General features: G+C 40.7%; 1 protein-coding gene across 3 annotated transcripts in view; it reads left to right on the top strand.

The window, feature by feature from the left end:
* Positions 1-21,952, top strand: part of SGCD (sarcoglycan delta) — a 553,266-nt gene that overhangs the window by 404,639 nt on the left and 126,675 nt on the right. For all 3 annotated transcript variants that reach the window (XM_072824383.1, XM_072824384.1, XM_072824382.1), the window contains exons 4-5: positions 12,648-12,735; positions 18,315-18,434. In XM_072824383.1, the coding sequence (XP_072680484.1) occupies positions 12,648-12,735; positions 18,315-18,434 (208 nt within the window). The remainder of the gene's footprint in view (positions 1-12,647; positions 12,736-18,314; positions 18,435-21,952) is intronic.

Below are 21,952 nucleotides of genomic sequence, written 5' to 3'. Positions count from 1 at the left end.
TTGGTGCCTTTCAACACCTCCTTAGCCACACTGGATAACCATCTACCCTGCCTAGGCACAAAATGCTATGCGAGACACTCTTCTTGTTCTTTACTATTGGTTACCATTGCCACATGCTACCATACTATATGCTTATGTCTTGACTTCTGTTATCTTACTACTGACAGCCACTTGAGGTGGGCACTCTTCTCCCCGCACTTTACATGAGGGACAAAGACACAGGTTAAGTTACCTATCTGCTTTATACTATCAGCATGGAGAAGCACCAAGTTCTATGCCCAGCTGACCTGCCCCAAATCAGACTTGTCACCACCATAGACAAAGCAGAAACATTTCATATCCTGATAGCTCTTCCATTTTCTTGGGGCTGAAAAAGCTTATCAATCAACAACATCAATGATCTAACACCCTTTCAAAAAATACATGTTTGAAGATACAAATATGGGCTAAATTCCTTATATGGGCTATTGTAGTTATCTTTTTTGCTCTATACGGGATGTATTGTTATAATCCCTGTGTTGCATATTATTATTCTCATTTTCCAGTTGGGAGGTTGAGGCTATGTGGTCTAGGGTTACTATCTTAAAAATGGCAAAAATGGGGTCTCCACTGGGGGGTCATGTCCCTCCAAACCCCAACATAACCATGACAGCACATGGTTCTATCACCAAAGTCTCAAGTCACCCCAAAATTAGAAATTTGGCTATGTCACTCACATTGATTTTTTTTTAAGAAGTGAAGCTCCACCAAGTTAGTCCACATTAGGCTGAGTATGTATCTCAAAAAAAATCACATCGCAGTGCTCCCATAACAGAAGCCAGTCCTGTGCAACGACTGTCTTTCTCTCCATGTTAACAACTCCAGCCTCTGCTTGCACTGGTTTTTCTCTGAAAGGCTCATGTCATCTTCACTCAGACTCTCCCTGAGAGATGCTTTTTGACTCCTAGAATGCTACATGCCATTCTGTGAAAGGTCAAGATCCAACACAAAAGGCCCTCACTGCTAGAAGGGAAACGTGGGTAGATGGCTGAGGAATGTGTGGGGGCCAGCCACAAAGCCCCGACTTGTGCTCCCAGATCTGGGGGTCCTCTTGGGCCACTGCAAGTTCACCATAGGTGGAGGAACACTGTTTCAGTTGTGGCCCAAGCTGGACAAGTTTGGCCTACAGAGTTTCTGCAGCAAAGAACAGTACAGAAGAGTTCTTATCTATGTTACTTTGTACAATATAGTATAAGAAAGCCTGTCTTGCTCCAGTTGCTGTTGAGTTTCAATGCTATAATATTACAATCAACTTGCCCTCATAGGGAAAAGCCTGAGCTGCCTCCTTGCGCTACAGTTGCTCCCTGTGTCCTGCATCTCCTTCTGTGAAGATTTCCCTAACTGTGCCAACCAGCACCAAAGTCTTCCTTCCATCACAACTATGTCAATTATAGCTCAGACTATATTTTCCAGGGCAGTAGAACACAAGTGAAGTACTCAGGTCTGGAATCCTAAGCCCTGAGTCCTCTCTATAACTTACCAACATATGCAGGCTCAGGCAACTCATGGCCTCCACACTTATGCTCAGTCTTTTCATCTATAAAATGGCAATAACATCTGTTCACTAACATTGTAGCCATTAGCCAATCCAATCCGACAGGTATTGAGAGCCCATCATGTGCCAGATTCTCTGCTAGGCACCTTTCACGGTTTTAAAGAGAAAAAGCCAGAGACATCTAAGTCATAGCATATGTATTTAAAGCATTCAAGGAGTATCTGGGTGGCTCATTTGGTTAAGCAACCAAATCTTGATTTCAGCTCAAGTTGTGATCTCAGGGTCCCGAGATGGAGCCCTGAGTCAGGCTCTGAGCTCAGTGGAGGTCCTCTCCCTCTGCTCTTTTTTCTCTCTGTCTCTATCTCTCCCTCCCTCTCTCTCTCATATAAATAAAATATTTTTTAAAATAAAGCAGTCAATAAAGTAGTATTTTCCAAAATAGGTCCTGTAGTGCTGTCTATTAATATGTGGTTTAAGAAAAAAAATTCTAGGACTAAGTAAATCTCAGAATTGTTGGTACACAAAGCTAACCAAATGATGTTGATATTGGACTTCTCAGAGTTATTAATATCCTATTATGCAACATACAGCTAGAAGGAAAAAGAAAAGTAGGTTCAATTTCCTAGGCTTTTTTGCCCAAAAAATCTTTTTGGGGCAGATTTTTATTTTTAAGAATTTTTACTCACGTTCTACAGAACAGTTTTCTACAGAACATGGGAAATATCAGAAGGAAAGTTCAGGCAGTTACTTAAGCTAGTATTATTTTATATACCGTGAGGGTGAAATCGTCACCCAAGGTAATATATAAAAGAGTGCACTGGACATTGACAAGTGCCACCTGCAGAGTCTGTCTCTGATCTCATAATACTTTTAGAATATTGCTTGAGTGTTACTGTGTCTTTCCAAATACAGCAAGTGTCATTTAAATGGTGTAGAAGAGCAAAGAGGGTGGATGGATCTATCAGCCATTTAGGCATATCACAAACTACAGAATTAAAAAAAAAAAACAAAAAACAGTACATGTTGGTGCAAGAACAGGAAGACAGTGGAACAGACCTGAAGGCTCTCTGACAGATTCATGTATATTTAAGAATTGATATAAGATGAAGCTGTCACCAAATATCAGTGGAAAAAACAGCATTCTCTTGGTAGACAGTATTGAGGAAAAGGGCTTTTGTATAGATTCCCACTTAAATGATGTACAAAAGTGGATTTCATGGACAATAAAGACATAGTATGAAAAGTAAAACTCAAGTGTTTTTTAGAAGGGAGTATAAAGAATGAAGTGGGGAAGGGAAGGATTTCTTTACAAAACCCCAAGAAACTATCCTTAAGGAGAAACAAAAAAAATTTTTCTTATGTCAAAATTAAATTCTCCCATTCACCAGAGGATAGCGTGGGCAGAGCTAACACCACTGATAGCAGAACGGGACTCATTTCCCTCCATCCCCTGACCTTCTGTCTCCAATCAAATTGACCTTTCTATCTGTCCCTTTTATATACCAACCCCCTTCCTGACTTGGGGCTGGTATACTTGCCTGTTGCTCTGCCTAAAAAGTTCTTTCCTCGATTCACCTAATTGCTCTTCATCCCTGTGATCTCAGCCAAGATGTCTTTCCCTTAGAAAAGCCCTCTCTGATTGCATTCTCCTTTCACCTTCTACTTTGTGTTCATTGCCCTCCTTGGAGTTACAAGTATATGTCATTTATGGAACTCTGAATTTCGTATCCATCTTCCTTTACTAGGTGGTATGTAAGCTCTGGGAGAGCAGAGACCCCCTGCCCAGTACTTGACACAGTGCTCTATGCCTAGAAGATAACTTTAAAATGTTAATAGAGGGATGCCTGGGTGGCTCAGTGGCTCAGCGAGCGATTTAGCTCCTGCCTTTGGCCCAGGGCGTGATCCTGGAGTTCCAGAATCAAGTCCCACATCAGGCTCCCTGCATGGAGCCTGCCTCTGTGTGTGTGTGTGTGTGTGTGTGTGTGTGTCTCTCATGAATAAATAAATATAATATTAAAAAAATAAAAATAATAAAATGTTAATAGGGTGCTTTGATGAGGGGCAATTGAAAGAGGACATATTCCATACCATGTGCTGGATGGGCACTGCAAGCATAGGGAAGATTCTGACGTGCTTTAACCTTTATGTCAGCAAGAATTTAGGGTAACTGTTTGCTCCCTGGCTTTTTCCTGTCATCTGGAGACTCAACAACTCAATTCTGATTTGTATCACCTGTGGTTCCTTGTACTTCATTAAGTGGTACACTATTTGTTGATTATATATCTATACTGCTTCCTCCCACCACACTCAGTTTTCTACATTTGGACTATCACAATAACCATGCTTAATGACTTGCCTTTTGAAAACTCTCTTTGACAGTTGGCATCAACCTTCATTTAATTACTCCTCCTGTTGACAACTCTCACTCTCTGTTGACTCTTAATTTGATCTGAGCATTTAGTTATTCAGCAAATATTTATTGAAAACCTAGTGGGTGCCAGGAATGTGCCAGACACTAGAAAATCTGGCAGTCCCCTTCCAATATTGACATGCTAACATGACACCTCAAAGGAATCATTGAACAGAGCAACTCAACTTAGTTAAATATTGAGAGAGACCTAAATGCACCCAAATTTGGGCACAGCGCAGAGTGGCTGAACAGGAACACTACAATGGAAAAACTGGACCAGTTCCCAGCTTATTTTGAGTAAGTGCTTCAGAGTGGAGCTTCATTATTCATGACTGGAAAACTTCAAAACAATACAAATCTACCCGAGCATCGTTATGAAAAGATATCCTTAAGTAAAATAAAAAATAACCATACTCTATTATTGTTTTTAAACACTTGTCATGCTTTTGAAAGGGTCAATTTAGAGACAACTAAAGCATCCTGTTCAGATTAATAGTGATAATAGAGACATTCGAAACTTGCTAAAGATAAACTTACAAACTAACCTTTGAAGATGATTTTAATGACAAACCTAAGCTGGTGTCATTTTTTTTCTAGTCATATCAAGAGTATTACTTAGTATCAATCACTGGAGCCAGTATATTGTAATACCTACCACAAAGAACTGGTACCTTCTAATTACAATGTTTTCTGTAGGCTGACCAAGGAAGAATGATAGTGTATAGAGAGCCCTGGAAGGAGGATTATGTGTTTATTTTAGTATTCCAAAAGACAAAATCCCATGAAAGAAGATTTAAGGGAGAATTTCTCATTAATATTATCAACACCAATGTGAAATCACATGTCTGTAATGGTTGTAAGCTTCCTGCCTACTCAGAGATGGCTGGCTTCCTGAAGACTCTCCCCAAAGTTCTGGATCTTAGAATTTAGCAGCCTAATATAGCCTTCAAAAAACTATAACTTTTTAAAAATAGTTGTATAGGGACGCCTGGGTGGCTCAGCAGCTAGGCGCCTGCCTTCAGCCCAGGGCATGATCCTGGAGACCTGGGATCAAGTCCCACGTTGGGCTCTCTGCATGGAGCCTGCTTCTCCCTCTGCCTCTCTCTCTCTCTCTCTCTCTCTCGCTCTGTGTCTCTCATGAGTAAATAAATAAAATCTTTAAAAAAATAAAAATTAAAAATTAAAATTAAAATAGTTGTATATATGCAGAAAAGTTGTAAAGATTGTGCAGAGTATTCTTATATTCCTCATAGTCTCCCTCATTACTAGTATCTATCATTAATACGGTACTTTTGTCAAAATTAATGAACCAGGATTGATACATTATTACTAACTACAGTCCATTCTTTATTCAGATTTCCTTAGTTTTAGCTAATTTCCTTTTTATGCCCAAGGATCTCATCCAGAATGCCACATCACATTTAGTTTTCATGTTTCTTGAAAAGGCTCTTTTTGGCTGGGGTGGTTTCTCAGACTTTACTTGGTATTGATGACCTTACCAATTTTGAGGAGTACTAGTCAAGTATTTTATAAAATTACTTTCAACTGAGATTTGTCTGAAGTTTTCCTCATTATTAGGTAGGTGTTATGGGTTTTGAAGATAAAGACCACAGAGGTAAAGTTCTTTTTTTTTTTCATGTATATCAGAGGGTCAAGCTATCAACATAGTAAGTCACTTCTGATGTTGACCTGGACTATTACTTGGCTGATAGTGTTTGTCAGATTTCCCCACTGGGAAGTTACCACTCCCCGTTCCATGCTGTACTCTTTGAAAATAAGGCTTTAGGTGCAATCCATCTTTTAAGGAGTAGGGAGTTAGCTATGAAAATTGTTTGGATTTCTTGTACATGAGAGATGTGTTTATTCTCTCCCATTTATTTATTCAATCACTTATTTATATCAGTCTTGACTAATGGATATTTATGTTATGCTTTGGGTTATAATTCAATACTACCTTCTTTGTTTTGTTGAAAGTAATCCAGCTTTGGCGATTACAGACTTTTTCATTTCTCTCCTGTGTCCCTTTGATATGCTCCCATAATTATGAGGGTTTTTTTTTTTTTCTGTTTGGTTTTTTATTTGTTTTTTGAGAACTTCCTTTCTTTCTGGCAGTGCAAGATGTTCCCAGTTCATCTTTTATATTCCCTGCCTCAGTTTTAGAATCAGCATTTTCCAAGGGGCCCTCCTTATGTAGGTTTGTTTTTGTTATAGTTGATGAAGTATTTTGGTAGCCACTATGCCAGGAACTTGATACATACTGTCTTTCTTAATCCTCATATCAATGCTATTGTGCAGTCTTCAGCTTAATTTTGTAAGCATAGAAACTAGGGCTCAAAGAAAATAAATGACTTACACAGGGCCACACAGTTAGTAAGAGTTGTGATTCACACCCAAATCTATCTGACTCTAAAGCTCACACCCTAAAGCCTGACTGCACAAGGGCCAGCCTCCCTTGTTAGCTAAATTAACACCAGATGGAATCTATGCTGTTGCAAACCACCCTAAAAAGATAGAAGCCAGCGAAGCATACTTTGGAAGACCTCTCAGGACTTGAGCCACACTGATCCCTTCCTTCTCTGAACTTCCCACTGAGAGTTGAAAGCATTCCCTGAATGTGGAAGGTGCTTATGTGCTGTGTTATGGTTTTTCTCATTTATCTAAATTTCCAGATCAGATTATTAGCTCCTCAGAGAGCAAGGAAAATCTACTACCGTGTAAGATTATCAAAAGAAGTAACTTGCAGAGGCCATATCCCTTCAAACAGACTGGGGTGATAGAGCTGCCATCAAAGGCAAATATTCACATCATTGCCTGTCATACCAGGAAAGGATAGATCGCCACTGAAAGTGATATCATATTGTTATCATGATTATTTTGCATCGATTCAGTTTCCCCCTAGTCAAGGAGCTTCTCAAAGATAGAGGTTGTATCTTGACCATTCTCCGGTGCCCAAGACAGTGTACAGGTTCCAGGCACTCACATAGTGTGTGTTAAATACTTAAGAAAGCTCTTGAGTCCCAGGTTGAGACTACAACCTGGGTTGTGTGTTCTTGATTTACACACAATTTTAACCTGTTTTCCTCTTGAGAAGGCAGTAGTAAGAGGTGGCCCTAGAGGGAGACAGACTGGCAACCATGAAAAATGGTAGGTCTCTGCTTCATTCAAAACCCCACTGATGAGGCACCCAGGTGGCACTGTCAGTCATGCATCTGACTCTTAATTTTGGCTCAGGTCATGATCCTCAGCATCATGAGATCCAGCCATGAGTTGGGCTCATGGGCATGGAGCCTGCTCAAGATTCTCTTTTTCTCCTTCTCCTTCTCCCTTGCCTCTTCCCTTCTCCCCTAGCTTGTGTGAGATCATCTCTCATTCTCTCTCTCTCATAAAAAAAGGTTCAAAAACCCCTTGAAAAAGACAACAAATAGAGAACAGAAGTGAAAGGGGTAGACACACATGGTCCCTTGGTCCCTTCTCTGGGAGAGAAAACAGTGGAGAGAGAATGATGGAAAAAGCAGATAAATGAGGGCTATACATGCCTGTAGGATTGAAAGCCACTCTACAGAGTGAGTGGAACAGGACCACTTATCCACGAGTTATTTTAAGTACAGTGCCTGGGGCCCACAGAAGTCAACAGGGACTGGGCTGGTCAAAAAATCTGCACAAAGACCTCTCACAAAAAAAAAAAAAAAAAAAGACCTCTCACTTCTACTCTCCATCTATTCCTGGCTCCCATCCCTAGCTGACTCAGTTAGGTAATAAGTACCTCTTCCCAACCTCATAGAAGATAGGAAGATTGTTTTCTAGAAAGTTTGACCAGAGAACCACTAGGTTCTGCATATTAGGCACAGATAAGATCAGGAATGAGGCATGAAAATAGATTTAACTACAAGTCTGACCCTGAACATCAAAATGCCCAGCCCCCTTCCCCTCTAACACTCAGAACTCCTATATCAAAAGTTACACCCACCACTTTCCTGGCAGGAGTTAGAGAATTCTTTTTTGATGAGAGTAGCCCATGGGTACTGACTGCCCACTGGTACTGACATCTGGACTCTCTCCATTGAATTAACCAAAGCCCCACTACAGTACCCTATGGCAAGGTTTACTCATCTAGAAACACAGAGCTTCCAACCAGCTTTTTATTCTCATGAAAGAGAGAAGAGCATATCAATCAAACAAGGAAGGGATGGCATAAAAAGGAAGAGTCCAAGAATAAGAAAATGCTCTTGAAAATTAAGAGTATGGTAGTATAAGTTTAAAAAAAATAACAGAAAAATTGGGATTTAAAGTATGACCCCAAAAATAGAAGCTAAAGAAAAAGAATTAAACAGTAGGAGGAAAAAAAGAAAATTTAGAAAATTATTTTTTTAAAGAAGCATTTACTGGCTCTATGAGAAAGAAATGTGTAAGAAAGTGAAGGACATGTAGTTGAAGAACACTACTTGGCACAGCTGTGAACAGTATACACATTATCATAGTAATGTAGATTCTGAATGTTGATTTTACCAAAGTTGCATGGAAGAGTCCATACCATTGCAGACATTCAGTAGATAACGTCTAAAGTTGATAAATCAGGAGAAAGTGTGGAAGAATATTTTGGGCCACAGAGAGAGAAATACTCCAGGAGGAACATGCTGGCAAGTTGAAAGCTCTTACGGTGGTAAGAGGTATGAGCTATTGCTCTTTGATTATAAGCTTTATAATATTTGACATTTAAAATTTGTTTTGATATGAGAATAAATAATACATTTTAAAAAATAAGACACACTAGTTTTAAAATGTCACCCTGATGGAGCCATTTAGTGTTCAAGTAGCCACATGCATCCAGTAGCCCCTGTAGGGCATCGTAGAACAAATAATGTTCACTTCAGTGGTCTTGAGTGATCAAGGAAAGGTTTGATTTTGTTCTGCATGTCTGCTTTAGGGAAACAAATGTGACAGGGATTCTTCTCCATCAAAATGCCATGTGCTTTAGTTATTTAGGGGAGAGAACTGATGGAGACTGTCCTCCTCTCCCAGTGTGGGAAAAATGGTGCTTGCCCCCCTTCCCCATCTCCCAGTCAGGCTAACTCTGTGTCCAGAAGAATCGAGGTCTTCTGGACTGGCCTCAGCCTGACTTGAACTGGTTCAGAGCACTGATCTTTATCAGAAGTCATGGGTCCACCAGACTCCTTTCTGGCAGGCAGAGCTAATCTGCCAGCAGTTCCCTGCAAGCCCCTTATCTTTGGATGGTTGCACTGAGGTCGGTTAGTGAAAGTCACCAGCCTCAGAGCAAAATCTTCTGTGGCAGAAATTAACCTCTCCAGGGGCAGAGGCTACAGTGGTGAAGGAGGAACACAGACTGGAGAGCATTTCCCTCCCTTGTTCTGCAGAGACCCCAGGGATGCTTCACTTGACTGGTATTTTCCTGGTTTAGTGTCAGTAAGCAGAGATGGCCAAATAAAAGTCACACTGTCCAGCTGCCATGAGAGGCATTTCAGAGTTTGTTAGTGGTTCATGCATTTTACCTGGTGATTTTTTTGTTATCAAGATGTATGGGAGGATTACAGCAACACTTTCTAGGCTAGAATGAGGCTTTTTGTTTAAACCCTGACATAGCAAAGGCTGTGTTTCCCAGGATTTGAGCATATCAACACAGTTAATGGTAAATTATAATATTTTGACGTGACAATAAAAAGGGATGGGTGGCTTTCTTATATTTCTTGCTATAAATCTTGAACAAAGCTGTTAGGAGATTTTTTCTGCAGTGGGATTTTTTTGAATAATACTAAGGATAAGCAAGTAGCATTTGAAGAAACTGGGATTTGAAAAATAATGGTGAGCCAGTCACATATAGGGAGTTCCTTTGAAATATGGAGATGGAAGCTACTGGAAACAGAAGAAGTCGCTGACTCACTGCCCAGATGGGTTGTGAAGATTGGTAATACAAAGAGAGGTCTTCCTCATTTCCCTCTGTCTTTCCCTCACTCCTCCTTCCCCCTCCTCCTCCTGCCTGTCATTACTCCCCCATCCCACCCCCACCCCTGTTTACCATAACTACTGGAAGACTTACTGTGTGCCTGGCACTGGACCACATGTGCTTTAATAATTACATATAAAATTTAATAATTTCAATAATATGTGAATTTTAATAATTCAATAATATTTGCACTATTATACATATCAAGAAACTGAGGCTTAGAACCATTAATTTGCATAATGTCACCCAACTAGCAGGTGGTAGAGCAGGGATGGTAAACTAGGTGGGCTGACCCCAGGGCTTCTGTTGTACATACGGCTCGTAGTGAGTGCACGGTTCTGTCAGCTGTGAGCTTGCTGCTCATATCCGTGTTGATGGTGAAGAGCGCACAGATAAACCACAGAGCAGTTAAGTGATTCACTCAAGATCACACACTGGTCAGTGGCAGGAGAACATATTCCATTCTCTCACTCCATGTAGCTCTTCTCTCTGCAGCGGCAGCTTGCTGAATATAAGAAGAATTAGTACATTAGCTTCTAGAAACATATAACCTCCTGTCCGGCTTCCAGGTTCTGAATCCTCACATTACTTGAATTGATTTTAGGCTTTAAGTAGAACTGTTGAGCGCTGCCAAAAGCTATGCCAAAGAAACTGTTTTAGTTTAGGCTAATATTTGTTATGCAATGGACAGAAGACAGAAGCCTATGACAATATTGAATTTCTTCTTCTCTTGCCTAATTAAAAAACAAAAGAAAGCAAAAAGTTTACCATCAGGAAGAATTTTAACTCTGAGCCATTGTGGGGGATTCCAGAGAATCAGCAGTTACCCCGATGAGACAGAAGTCACTGTCTCTCTAGCTGACGCTAGGACAGCAGCTCTGGCCCAAGGTGAACTGACTCTCCAGGGCGTGGGCAGGTCACAGGTATAAGGTATAAGTTCTCCATTTTAGAAGTTCACCTTGAGCCAGAGCTGCTGTTGTAGTGTCAGGGAGAGAGACAGTGACTGTTTCATCAGGGCAACCCCTGATTCACTGGAGTCCCCCACAGTGGCTTGGGAGAGGGAGACCATGATTCTAGACCTTCAGTCTACAGGAAAAATGCCTTCGTGGTGGCTGCCTGTCACTGCTGGCCAGCTGCCCTCCCACATGCAGATGCTAGGCTGAGCTCACGAATCCCCTCCTACGCCCTGCCAGCTTTAGAAGGAAAGAGACATTAGATACTCATCCCACAACCTTCCTACCTCCATGACCTCCCTTTTTCCTTTCATCTTGGTGAAACCTATCTATGTTCTTTTTAAGGCTCAGCTTAAGCATTAACAAACATCTCCTTTGCTTCCCACTCCTCAGCGTCAAACAATAAATAATCTTATGCTTCAGGAAGGCCCCACACACACTTTGTTTGGGGCTCCTTAATCCACCCCCCACCCTCGCACCATCGTTCTCTGCTGGTGTTGTGTGTCCATTTTATCCCTCCTATTAGATCCTAAGACTTTAAAAAGTAAAGAGGAGTCTTGCTTATCTTCACTTTCTGCACCGCTCTTAGGACGATGGCTTTTCTGGGTTTGCGCCTTGATGCATTGTGGTATTAAAGAATTTTGGGGGCAGATAAATGCCATGTGGTATTTAGGTTTAGAAAGATGATAATGACTACCCCCACATTCCTTTTTTCTAATAACAACTATCTGGATACTGACATATTCTGGCAGCAATTCACCCTTTACTTTGTGGCTTTAGTTTACTCCAGGAAAGGGAGAACATTGAAAGCCAGGAGTTGATAAACTATGGCCTATGGGCTAAATCCAGCATCTGTACCTATTCTCTTTTGGCCAATGGCATAAGAATGGTTTTTACTTTCTTAAATGATTAGGGGACAAAAGGAAGAACGTTTTATGATTCAGTAAAATTATGTTAAATTTAAAATTATTGAAATTCAATTATCACTGTCCATGAATACAGTTTTACTGGAATACAGCCATCCCCATTTGTCTATATGCTGTCTATGGCTGTTTTGCACCAAAACAGCAATGAGCAATTGAGTAGTTACCCACAGAGACTGTACATCCCACAAAAGTAAAATATTTACTATTAGACCCTTGGCAGAAAAAGTGTGCCTGCCCCTATTCTGAGTCATTCTCAGAAATATCTAGCCCAGGGTGAAAATGGACTGGGGTGCTCTTTTTGACAAAGGAAGAATTGAATGAAAGCACAGAGAATTGGTTGAAAGCACAGAGAGTTGCCCTGGATTCTCACAGCAAGTGGATAGGCCAGAGGAGCTGACCTCAGGTATTTTATACATGCTTTCTGTTCTTCATTAAGGACTCTCTATGGTTCTTTGAGAGAAATTATGAACTAGAAAGGGTGAAATTAGGAGATTATCAATCATTCCTGATCGTTCTGTATACCAAAGGTAACAAACATCTGAGTAAGATCTAAAAGACTCTTTGTCACTGGGTTGTCTCTGTTTCAACTATGTGTGTATGTTAAGGAAATCTATTTTGAATGTATGTTGGTCTCTGTGGATCTCTTTGGCGGAGATCCATTTTGGATGAATGCCAATTAATTATCACGTATATGGGGAAGATTAAACATTTGGAGTTTTCAAATAAAGACATATCAGTTAGAACTTGGCGAAGACCAGTTCAGTGCCTTGGAGAGTTGTGGTTATAGGGTTTGTTGTTCTTGTTGTTGTTGTTGTTGCTTAGAAATCTGCCATTTTCATGTCTTTCTCTTATTTTGTCATTACAGGGTAATGCCCTGTACTTCAAATCAGCCAGAAATGTTACAGTGAACATTCTCAACGACCAGACTAAAGTGCTAACTCAGCTCATAACAGGTAAGAAAACAAAGGACTTGTCAGTACCTGGTCTACACTAAGCACTCAGATAACATAGAACTAAAGAGTGAATGAAATACCATGTGAACTAAACAAAGAAATGTGCACTAACATGCTTTATAGTATGGGGAAGGAGAAGGTAGCATGTGTTCTATGATTCTACTAAAGGGTAGAGTCTCATCATACACACACATTTAACTTAGGCAAATCCAACAATACTCATTTAGAGGGGCAATAAACTATTTTTCATGTAACATGGCCCCTAAACATAAGCCAGCTGCTTCATCTGGTGCTCAACAACAGAAAAGCTCTCTGCTCCAATGCTGGAGGAAAAGCTTGGCTGTGTTGGATTAATTGAGAGAAAGCACAATATACACAAAACCCTGCACACAGACTTTATGGGGTGTAAAGGGGATTTTTAAAGGCAATTTAAATCCATGCCATGTTTGTGGTATGTGCTGACTTTGAACCTGACTCAACTGCAAAATGCAGATATATCTCCACTGATGATGTTTGTGTGGTTTCTTTTAGTAGAGCAGATCTGTTCCTAACAGTCATGGAAAGCACTCACTGGATTTTAAGCTGCATCTTCCTAAAATTTAAACAAGGGTTGGTTATTCACATAATGATTATAATGATCAGCATGGGCTTTATGTTCATGGTAATGTGTTGTGTGGTATGACCAATGCCCCAGTGTAGGTTATGAGCTGCAGTGAACAGAGCCATTATGTACCCCGACAACGGAAGGGAAAAAGAGGTATGTGTCTGAATGGCATTGTTACACTTTCAAAGAGAGAATGCCATTTGTTTGGCTTCGGGGCTAAGAGAGAAGTATACAGATGGACATCGTGAGAAGCCAGTTGCCCAAATACCCTGAAACATTACTGTGCCTAAAACATCTGGAGCCCCTGCTAATAAACACGCTACAAGGAAACAGGTGCCCTGTGCCCAGAGCCTTGCTGGGGAAAGCGTCTCTGTCCCCTGCCGGAACACTGCATCTGATGGCTGGAGACTCATGGCCAGTGGGTAACTTGGACCATCGACCTGGGTTGGATGGAACTGCCGCACGGCGAAGCCCATAATCCATAAACATGTTGTTCCGGTGTGTGACTGGATTGTCGGCCTTGCTTACAGAACATCTGGCCTGCAGTCACAATGCTAAATAATTAAATAAACAGCTTCAGTAAGCAGTGATTTAAGCAGCATGTGTGAAAATTGCCTCCAGGAGGGAAATAAATCCAACCTCTCGTTCCCTGATTCTTCTGTTCAGAAAGGAACTTATTTAGCCTGTTGATCATTTGCCATTTATTTGCCATGGGAGATTTGGTTTACTTGAGAGATTTAGTTTTGATAAAGCTGGAAGTCCCCAAGTGACTACTCTTAAGTTGGCGTCTCTCCCCTTCTCCCCTCCAACCCAACCTCCTCCTCTCCCTTCTCTCCCTAAATTCCTTACCCCTTCCTCTCATCTCCCCTACCCTACTTCCATCCTTCCTTCCTCTCCCCACACCCTCTCCCTTCTCTCTCTCTCTCTTTCTCTCTCCTTTTTCTCTTCCATTCTCTCCTCTTTTCTTCCTTCCTTGTCTTCTGTCTTCCTGTCTCCTCTGTCCAAGTTAGGCCCTCCTGGCAGCTGATACACTTAGCCTGAGCTCTCACAGTGAGGCCCAAGATAGCTCATATTAAAATGAGATGGACCAAAAGCTACTCTAACACCAGCTGGGAGGAGCCTTTCAAGATTCTCTAGAGAGGATAATAGATGGTTCAAAATATAATTCTAAGTACATATACGCATGCATGCTCACCCAGTAAAGTTTTCCTTTAGGCTCTCCTTTTGCATGTATGCACGTGATGGAAAGCACAGATCAGTTCCAGGAGACAGGATCTGCTAAAGTTTGTTATGGTTGGTGGGGTACCTATTTGAGAGCAAATGACCACTCTCCATCCAAGTAGCCAGGTTTAGGAAGGCAATCCTGAGGATCAGGATTTCTGACCTCAAGAATGTCTCAAAATCCCAGAAGAAATTCCAATGTTAGTAATTCAGGGAAATTTTCCTCATGGAACAATGCTTTCAATGATAGCCAAATTGTCAGATTAGGCCACAAAAGCTCATCTGGCCCACCTTGCTGCTGATTTAGTGTCCTCTCTGTAGTGAACCATATGGGAAGCCCTCTGGCCTGCAAAGAGGGGGGTTGTAAGCAAACCTTCCATAGCATCTAACCAGAGTGAGGAAGGGTCTCAGGCTCAAGGGAGCTGGGAAGAAGAATTAGGCAGGATGAGCCCTGCTTCATGGCATGGGCTGGGTGTGGGGGCTGCTGGTGTTTCCTGATGGATTCCAGTTCTCCCTGTGTAGGAGATGCATTAAGGAAGTACTCAAAATATACCACCATGCACTGAGGGAGATTAACTGGAGAGTAGTTACAGATTACAAATAATGATTTTTTTCCATCCCAGAGAGGAACGGTGGGTTCACTGAGGGAACTCCTAAGTAGTCTCCAGCCCCATTTGCATTTCCCTCCAGAATCTTTTTTTTTTTTTTTTTTTTTTTTTTTTAAGATTTCAGCCATGTCTAGGCCATTTGGCAGCCCCAGGTAAAATCAACAAAAGGACAAGCCATCTGCACCATTGAGCCAGTAGTTGTTCTGTGAGATTTTGGCTAAAATCCCCAACTACAGAGCTTTATATGTGCAAATGGCTCTGGCTATTTGTAGATATATTCCTTTTTGTGTTCTAAGAAACCCTGAAAAGCAAGATAACTTAATTGTGTCTTGAACTCTATGATTGCTTCAGTGTCTTTAGGACATTCTCTTGCATGTCTCACAAACCAGTAGTAAATTTAGAGCAGACTTGCTTTATTACGTAGGCAGATGTCCTTGATTCCTCAAGGGCCTTATCTCATGATACTACCCATCTCCCTGGGGCAAGGCCCAAGCAAGAATTTTTGTACCTCAGTCACCCCCATTATGCCATTAACTAGATCCAGAGTGGCAAACTATACTTAAACCCATACCTGTCCTGAGGTTATTCATTCATTTATTAACACTCCTTTACCTCCTGATCTCCACTCTCCCCCTTAGAAAAGGGGTAACAATCCCGAAGTATTAACAGATTTAATTTAAAATTTTGGTATGACCAAGAAGACAATCACATCTCACCCCTCCCAGAATCATCTAATCCAAAGCCCTCACTTCCCATCTCCTTTCTTTGAGAATTGCTCTCTGGTCCTTATCTCCAGCTTTCCATTATGCCACCTCCAACCCCCCGAAAGCTCCCCTCCTAGCTGCTCCTTTTGTGTTGACTCTAACCCTCTTCTCTCTCTAGACAAACACACATCCCTCTTCTATGGAACAATTCTTTAGTTCCAGACCCAGATCTGCCATTAACTGACCTTGTGACCTTGAGAGAGCCCTTAGCTCTGCTCCCACTTGTTCTTCTCACCTACAGCATGAAGGCAGTCATGGCTAAGTCCCATGCCATTTGGAAAGTCTCTGCTATGTCTGTTACAATTTCCCACTCATTTCAGGAGCCTTTCCAATGCCCTTCGTTTTGTCAGAAGACTAGTGTGGGTGTATTAGCAGGAGATCAGGTGTATTAGCTGCCAAATTGGCATGATTAAGTGAATGAGGCGAGTGCATTGAGAGGTGATTGTCATTAATTATTTTCAATGTGTTAGGACCATTGCATTAGAAAAATGGTGATGGGTTATGATGACAGTGATGATAATCATGAGAGCAGTCCCCAACATTTCACACCACTTTTCCACCTACAAAGTTCTTTTTATAAACATCATATAATTTGATCCTTTTAACCTTTCTATAAGGTAATAGGATAGATGGTGATAGTACAATTTTACAGATGCAGAAAATGAGGTTCAGAAAGATCAAAGGATTTTCCCAAAGTCACATTACCAAAAAATGAGGAAGTTGGCACATAGTTCTTATCTTCTGATTCTTAGTCTGGTAGACTTGCTAATGAGGAAAGTAGCCCTAGATGTCCAGGCCTGATACCAAAAGCCTAGCCTCTGTGTTGCCCTGTTTGAACATAAATAATTTTGTAGAACATCACCACCAGACAAGGCTACTTGGTCATCATGAAGGATCAAGACAAATCAAAAAACAAAGACAAGTCTAATCATGTCTGAAAATAAACAAAAATGGAAACATTTATCCAAACCATCAAAATGACTGAACTTTCCTCAGTCCTGGTTAATATCAGTGACTGCTGTTTCTTTATCCCTTACAGTTTTAGCATTGCTCTGGTCTTCTCTGCCTCCAGATAAAATTTATTAACTCACCAATTGTAAAATTACGCCTACTTTCTAACGGCACCTAATGCAGAGCAAAGCCTTGCTTCCTTAAACCTAGCCCCAAAATAACATAATACCAAATACTGTAATAAGTTCTTTCTTACTGATATGCCCTGTGTGGTTGCCAATCACAGCAATGAATAATAAGCCCAATTTGTTCACCTGTATGTGTGTTCCCGTTGGTCTTTGCCTGGAAGGCATTGAGGGCCCTTTCATTACTGCTTTTTATGGTTTAGTGACACTGTTTTGAAAAATAACTAGAAACAAAAATGCTCTATCAGACTCCCCTGAGCAGTTTTGGAAAAATATAAAAATATAAGATTTCTAGACTCTAACCTTAATTTTTTTTCTTTCTGAACTTCCAGACCAAAAGATAAATTCCTTTTGATCTGAATGAGGTTTAGGGAGGATGATTACACCCCCAGGTTATTCTGATGCATTTCTGCCAAGCAGCTTTTGAGAGCCACCTGAACTTGAGGTATTCAGGTAGCTCTAGCTCAGATAAACTGAAATGTCTCCTGTTGTTTGTTTGTTTGTTTTAAATTCTAACACATTAACTTGTTTTATTTTTTTCCATCATACTTAAAACTCTGCAGTTTTCTGATTCATTAATAAATGTTTAAACTTGTATCTGTCCCCATCAGAAGATGCCACCACTATAGCCCCCCTTCAAGAACAGCATCTGTTGTCTTATGATAAACATTCTAAAATGCATTGCATGAAATTCTAGCATAAAAGATTCAACAACTTTCTAACAATTAGTTGCAATATATTATAGCCTTTTCTGCCAGGAAATGATCTATATACTGAGGAAGTAGACTTGTCGGGTGTCACATGCAGCTACTGGGTTAAGGGTACAGAGTGAGACAGACTTCAACCGAATTTAAAAACACCCTTTCCAACAGTTAGAGCTGGCCAGAGTTAGCCTGGTTACTTCAAGAGGTGGTGAGCTTTCTGTGCCTTGATACATTCAAGCCAAAATCTACAAGAATTTGACAGTAATTTAGTGGTTAGTGAAGGGAAACCTCATTCAAGGATTAGTCTGAAGAAAGGACATGATGGTCTTTAAAATCATAGCCTGAGAGCATATGATTAAAAGTAATTGACAGGGCATGGCCAGAGTCACAAGACTGATTTTTCACGGTTGGCTTCTGAAAACCAATCCACGTACATTAAAGTCCAATACAATCTTGTCAGATGTATATGTTCTATGAAAAGCTCTTTGTAATTGAATGCAATGAGACTAATGTGCGTGTGTGTCTCTATCTCTTCCTTCTAGGTCCAAAAGCTGTAGAAGCATATGGCAAAAAGTTTGAAGTAAAGACAGTTTCTGGAAAATTGCTTTTCTCTGCAGATAACAATGAGGTGGTGGTGGGAGCTGAGAGATTAAGAGTTTTAGGTAAGGAAACTTTAATCATTTAATTGATTTGATGCCAATGTATACATTTTAGAGGAAAAGTGAAATGGTGCTTAGAAGAGATTTAGGTCAATTACCGAGATTCTCTTAAATTAAGGTAGATGAACTCCTCCTACCCCCTACCTCAGAACCTGGTCCAACCATGAAAATATCTCAAATCATGAGTTTTTGTAGCATAACTGCCAACACCTAGCTTTGGATGGGGATGCATGTTCATGCCAACAAGCATAATGGAGCATATCCTATCCTCACAGACTGGCAGTCTTGGTAGAAGCAGTCAAGACATATACATGATTCAGAGATTTCTAAACCTGGTTGTAAATTAAGAATCACCTAGGAAACTTCTGAAAAGTCTAGATTCACAGATCCAACCATGTCTCACTGAATCAGAAGCTCTGGTGAAAGGACCCAAGAATATATTCGTGAAAACATTTGCAGGAATATCTATGGTGCCACCAATGGACTCCTGAGATTTGAGCATTCAACAAAGTAGTGTTCTGTGGCTGCCTACTGATATGGTCTAGTATGGTGATTTAGGAATCCTGGTGCTGGAGCTAATCTGTCATTTATCCCTGCTCTCTGTCACCAATTAGTTCTGTGGCTTTGGGCAAGGTACTGATATCACTGAGCTGGTTTTCTTTTCTCAGTTGAGCCAAGAACATCTACCATCTCAAGTGGTCCCTTGGGTTAAATGAGCTCATGTTACATCAACCAGGTATTTTGAATTTGGCATGTTTCACTTTAGAGCACTATACTTTGCTACCTCCTCAAATTTGTCCCATATTCAGATAAGTAAACTAGGGCTTGAAAAGATAAAGAAACTTGTCTAAGATCAAGCACCAGTGGTAGGATGGTTCAAATCCTTACCCTTGGGCCCCAGCCTCAATACACCTAAATGCACATAAATATGTTCTAAGATCTTGGCCAACCTTTACAATTAATGTTTTTCTCTATTATTTGTAGAAATGGCACTTTCCATATTTGTTCTAGGTTTTGGGGGGCTGTGGGGGAAACAAACACGAAAACTTCAGGCTCTCCTTTTGTTCAAGAGTATTTTTCTATACCCGCTGTAGAATAATTACCCAGGGGGGAAAATGATGATATCTTATGCTAAGATCATTTTGTACAAACGTGGTTTGGCACTTCCCATTAGTTCTTTGGCACTTTGTGAGTCACCTTGCTTCTTTAAAATCTGAATCTTTGGAAAGATTCAGGATAATTTTAGATGTCCAAATACTTCAGCTTAATCTTTGTGGATGGTATCACTTAAGAACACCCCCCCCCAACCTTCCCCACCCTACTGTTCAGTAGACTAAGGACTGGAAGACTATTGTAGTTTTGGGTCACTTGAAAAGAGGTAGATATTTTTGTTATTGTTGTTGTTGTCATTGTGTATGCTTGTGCTATTTTACTTAGAGAACGATTTAAGATAAAATTTGTCTCTTTCCATCATTAGGAACATTTGCTTTTTTATGTTAAAATGTAGAAAGGACGCATCATAATAAATACCACTGCTGCTATCAATACTAAAAAGATTAGGAAATGACCACCCCACATATCTCACATCAACCTACTCAGTGAAATGAGCCTGGTGTGTTGCAGAAATGAGCTTCCTGTCAGCTGGGATTCAGCCATATGGTGTGGAACGAGAAGTTTAGGCAATTTCATTTTCAGCTTAATGAGAAGTTTGTCTTTTTGAGTCATCAGACTGAGCAAGCTCTTGGGATGTTTGAATCTGGATGCATATTTCTTGGTGGATTCTAACATAGCTAGATTTGAATCCTTGCTCAAATAGTTAGGATCTGAGTGACCCTACTCAAGTCTATTTTTCTCTCTAAGCTTTAGTTTCCAAGTATATGAAACAAAGAGAATGGAACAAAATGAAGAATGGGAGAATGAATAAACATAATAAGAAACATAATGTAAATAAATTAGTTATTTCTGTCGATAGTTGAGTAAGAATATCAGTAGAAAATATTAAGGAGTAAGCCTAAGAGAATAATACCTCCGGAATATAGCAACTTAATTCAATTGTTTACATTCTTCTCTGCATAACTACATCCACCTATTCAGTTTTCAGGTCATTGACTTCCTTGTGCACATTCAAAGGACCCTGAATAGTATGACCAAGGGTCTAGAAGCCCTACTTCATTAAGAATAGTTCAACTATCTGGAAGTTTTTATCCCGGAAGATATATGGGGGGGATCAAGGTAGATAGACCATAGTTGCTGATCTATTATCTATGCACATCTTTCCTGAGGGAAAGAGAGCAGACAAGAGCCACATACATGAGTAGCTGAGAGCACAGGTTTTAGAGTTGACACTGGCCAAGAATCTTGGTTTCTGTCATTCATCAGCCAGGGCCTTAGGATGTCACTTCACCTTCTAGGCATCCTTCTGCTCTGTGACATGGTATGATAATGCTTGGTGGTCACAGTAGTTGGAAGGACTGGATGGCACAGTGTATGTAGAGTGAATAGCACAGTGGGTGGCATACAATAAGCACTTGGTACATGCTAACCATCATGTTGGTGATAGTTTCTCTTGGTCCACTTGGCCTTCAGGGGACCCATGACATTCTAAAATTTTATGCAATCCTGTATGTTCATGTAAGAATGTACTTAGAAATTGGCAGAGACCTTGTAGAAGTATGCATATATCAGTTAAGTTTAGACTAGTGAATTTCTGGGACATAGGAAGGGCCAGCAGAGAAAGAGCGTTTTATTGATAAGAAGTACTGCACTGTCCATGTTACCCAAGGGCACACAAGGCTAGTCTTGCTTACCTGTGTGTTCTCAAGTTGACTTACATGATGGAGGGGTTGAAGGCCTTGGGTTGAATTCCCCATTATAGGATCCCTTCTTCAAGTCACTAAGATACTGGTTCTGAAAATGCGAGTCCCTGAATGGTGAGTTTCAGCTATAGTCTACTTGTTAGTTTTGCAAACCCTCAAGCCTCACCCAAACCTACTGAACCAGAAACTCATGAGTGGGGCCCAGCAAACTGTCTTTGAATAAGCCTTCTGGGTGAATATAATGCACGTGAAAGTTTGAGAACCACTGACCTAAGACACTCCCAACTTTGCCCCAGTTTTGCTGATAACTTTCAGTGAGTTCAGGCTCAGCCTTTACCATGTTGCTCCAGAAATGACACAGATGAATATAGCCAACATATGTGGAGGGTTTACTCTGGGTAAAATGCTCAACTAATCACTATGAATAACCACATTGGTTGAGAGGGCCCTGGCTTATCATCTTGATATACAGAGGAACAAACTGAGGCACAGAGGGATGTGAAATTGCCCAAAGCTGCACACAGAGAAACTGATGCAGTCGGGCTCTGAATCTCGGCAGTCTTCACACTATATGCGTGACTTCTATTACATTAGATTTCATTGAGCTTCCTAACACACGACCACCACAAGGAGAGGGAAGAAGAACTGGACAACTGCTTTCCAGCCATCCCTCCCTTTCTGGCTTCTAGATACTCTGCTGCCCCA

The sequence above is a fragment of the Canis lupus genome, chromosome 4 (assembly GCF_048164855.1).
Source record: "Canis lupus baileyi chromosome 4, mCanLup2.hap1, whole genome shotgun sequence".
NCBI lineage: Eukaryota > Metazoa > Chordata > Mammalia > Carnivora > Canidae > Canis > Canis lupus.
Note: the sequence above shows the minus strand (reverse complement) of the source record. Positions and strands in the feature narration are given on the sequence as shown.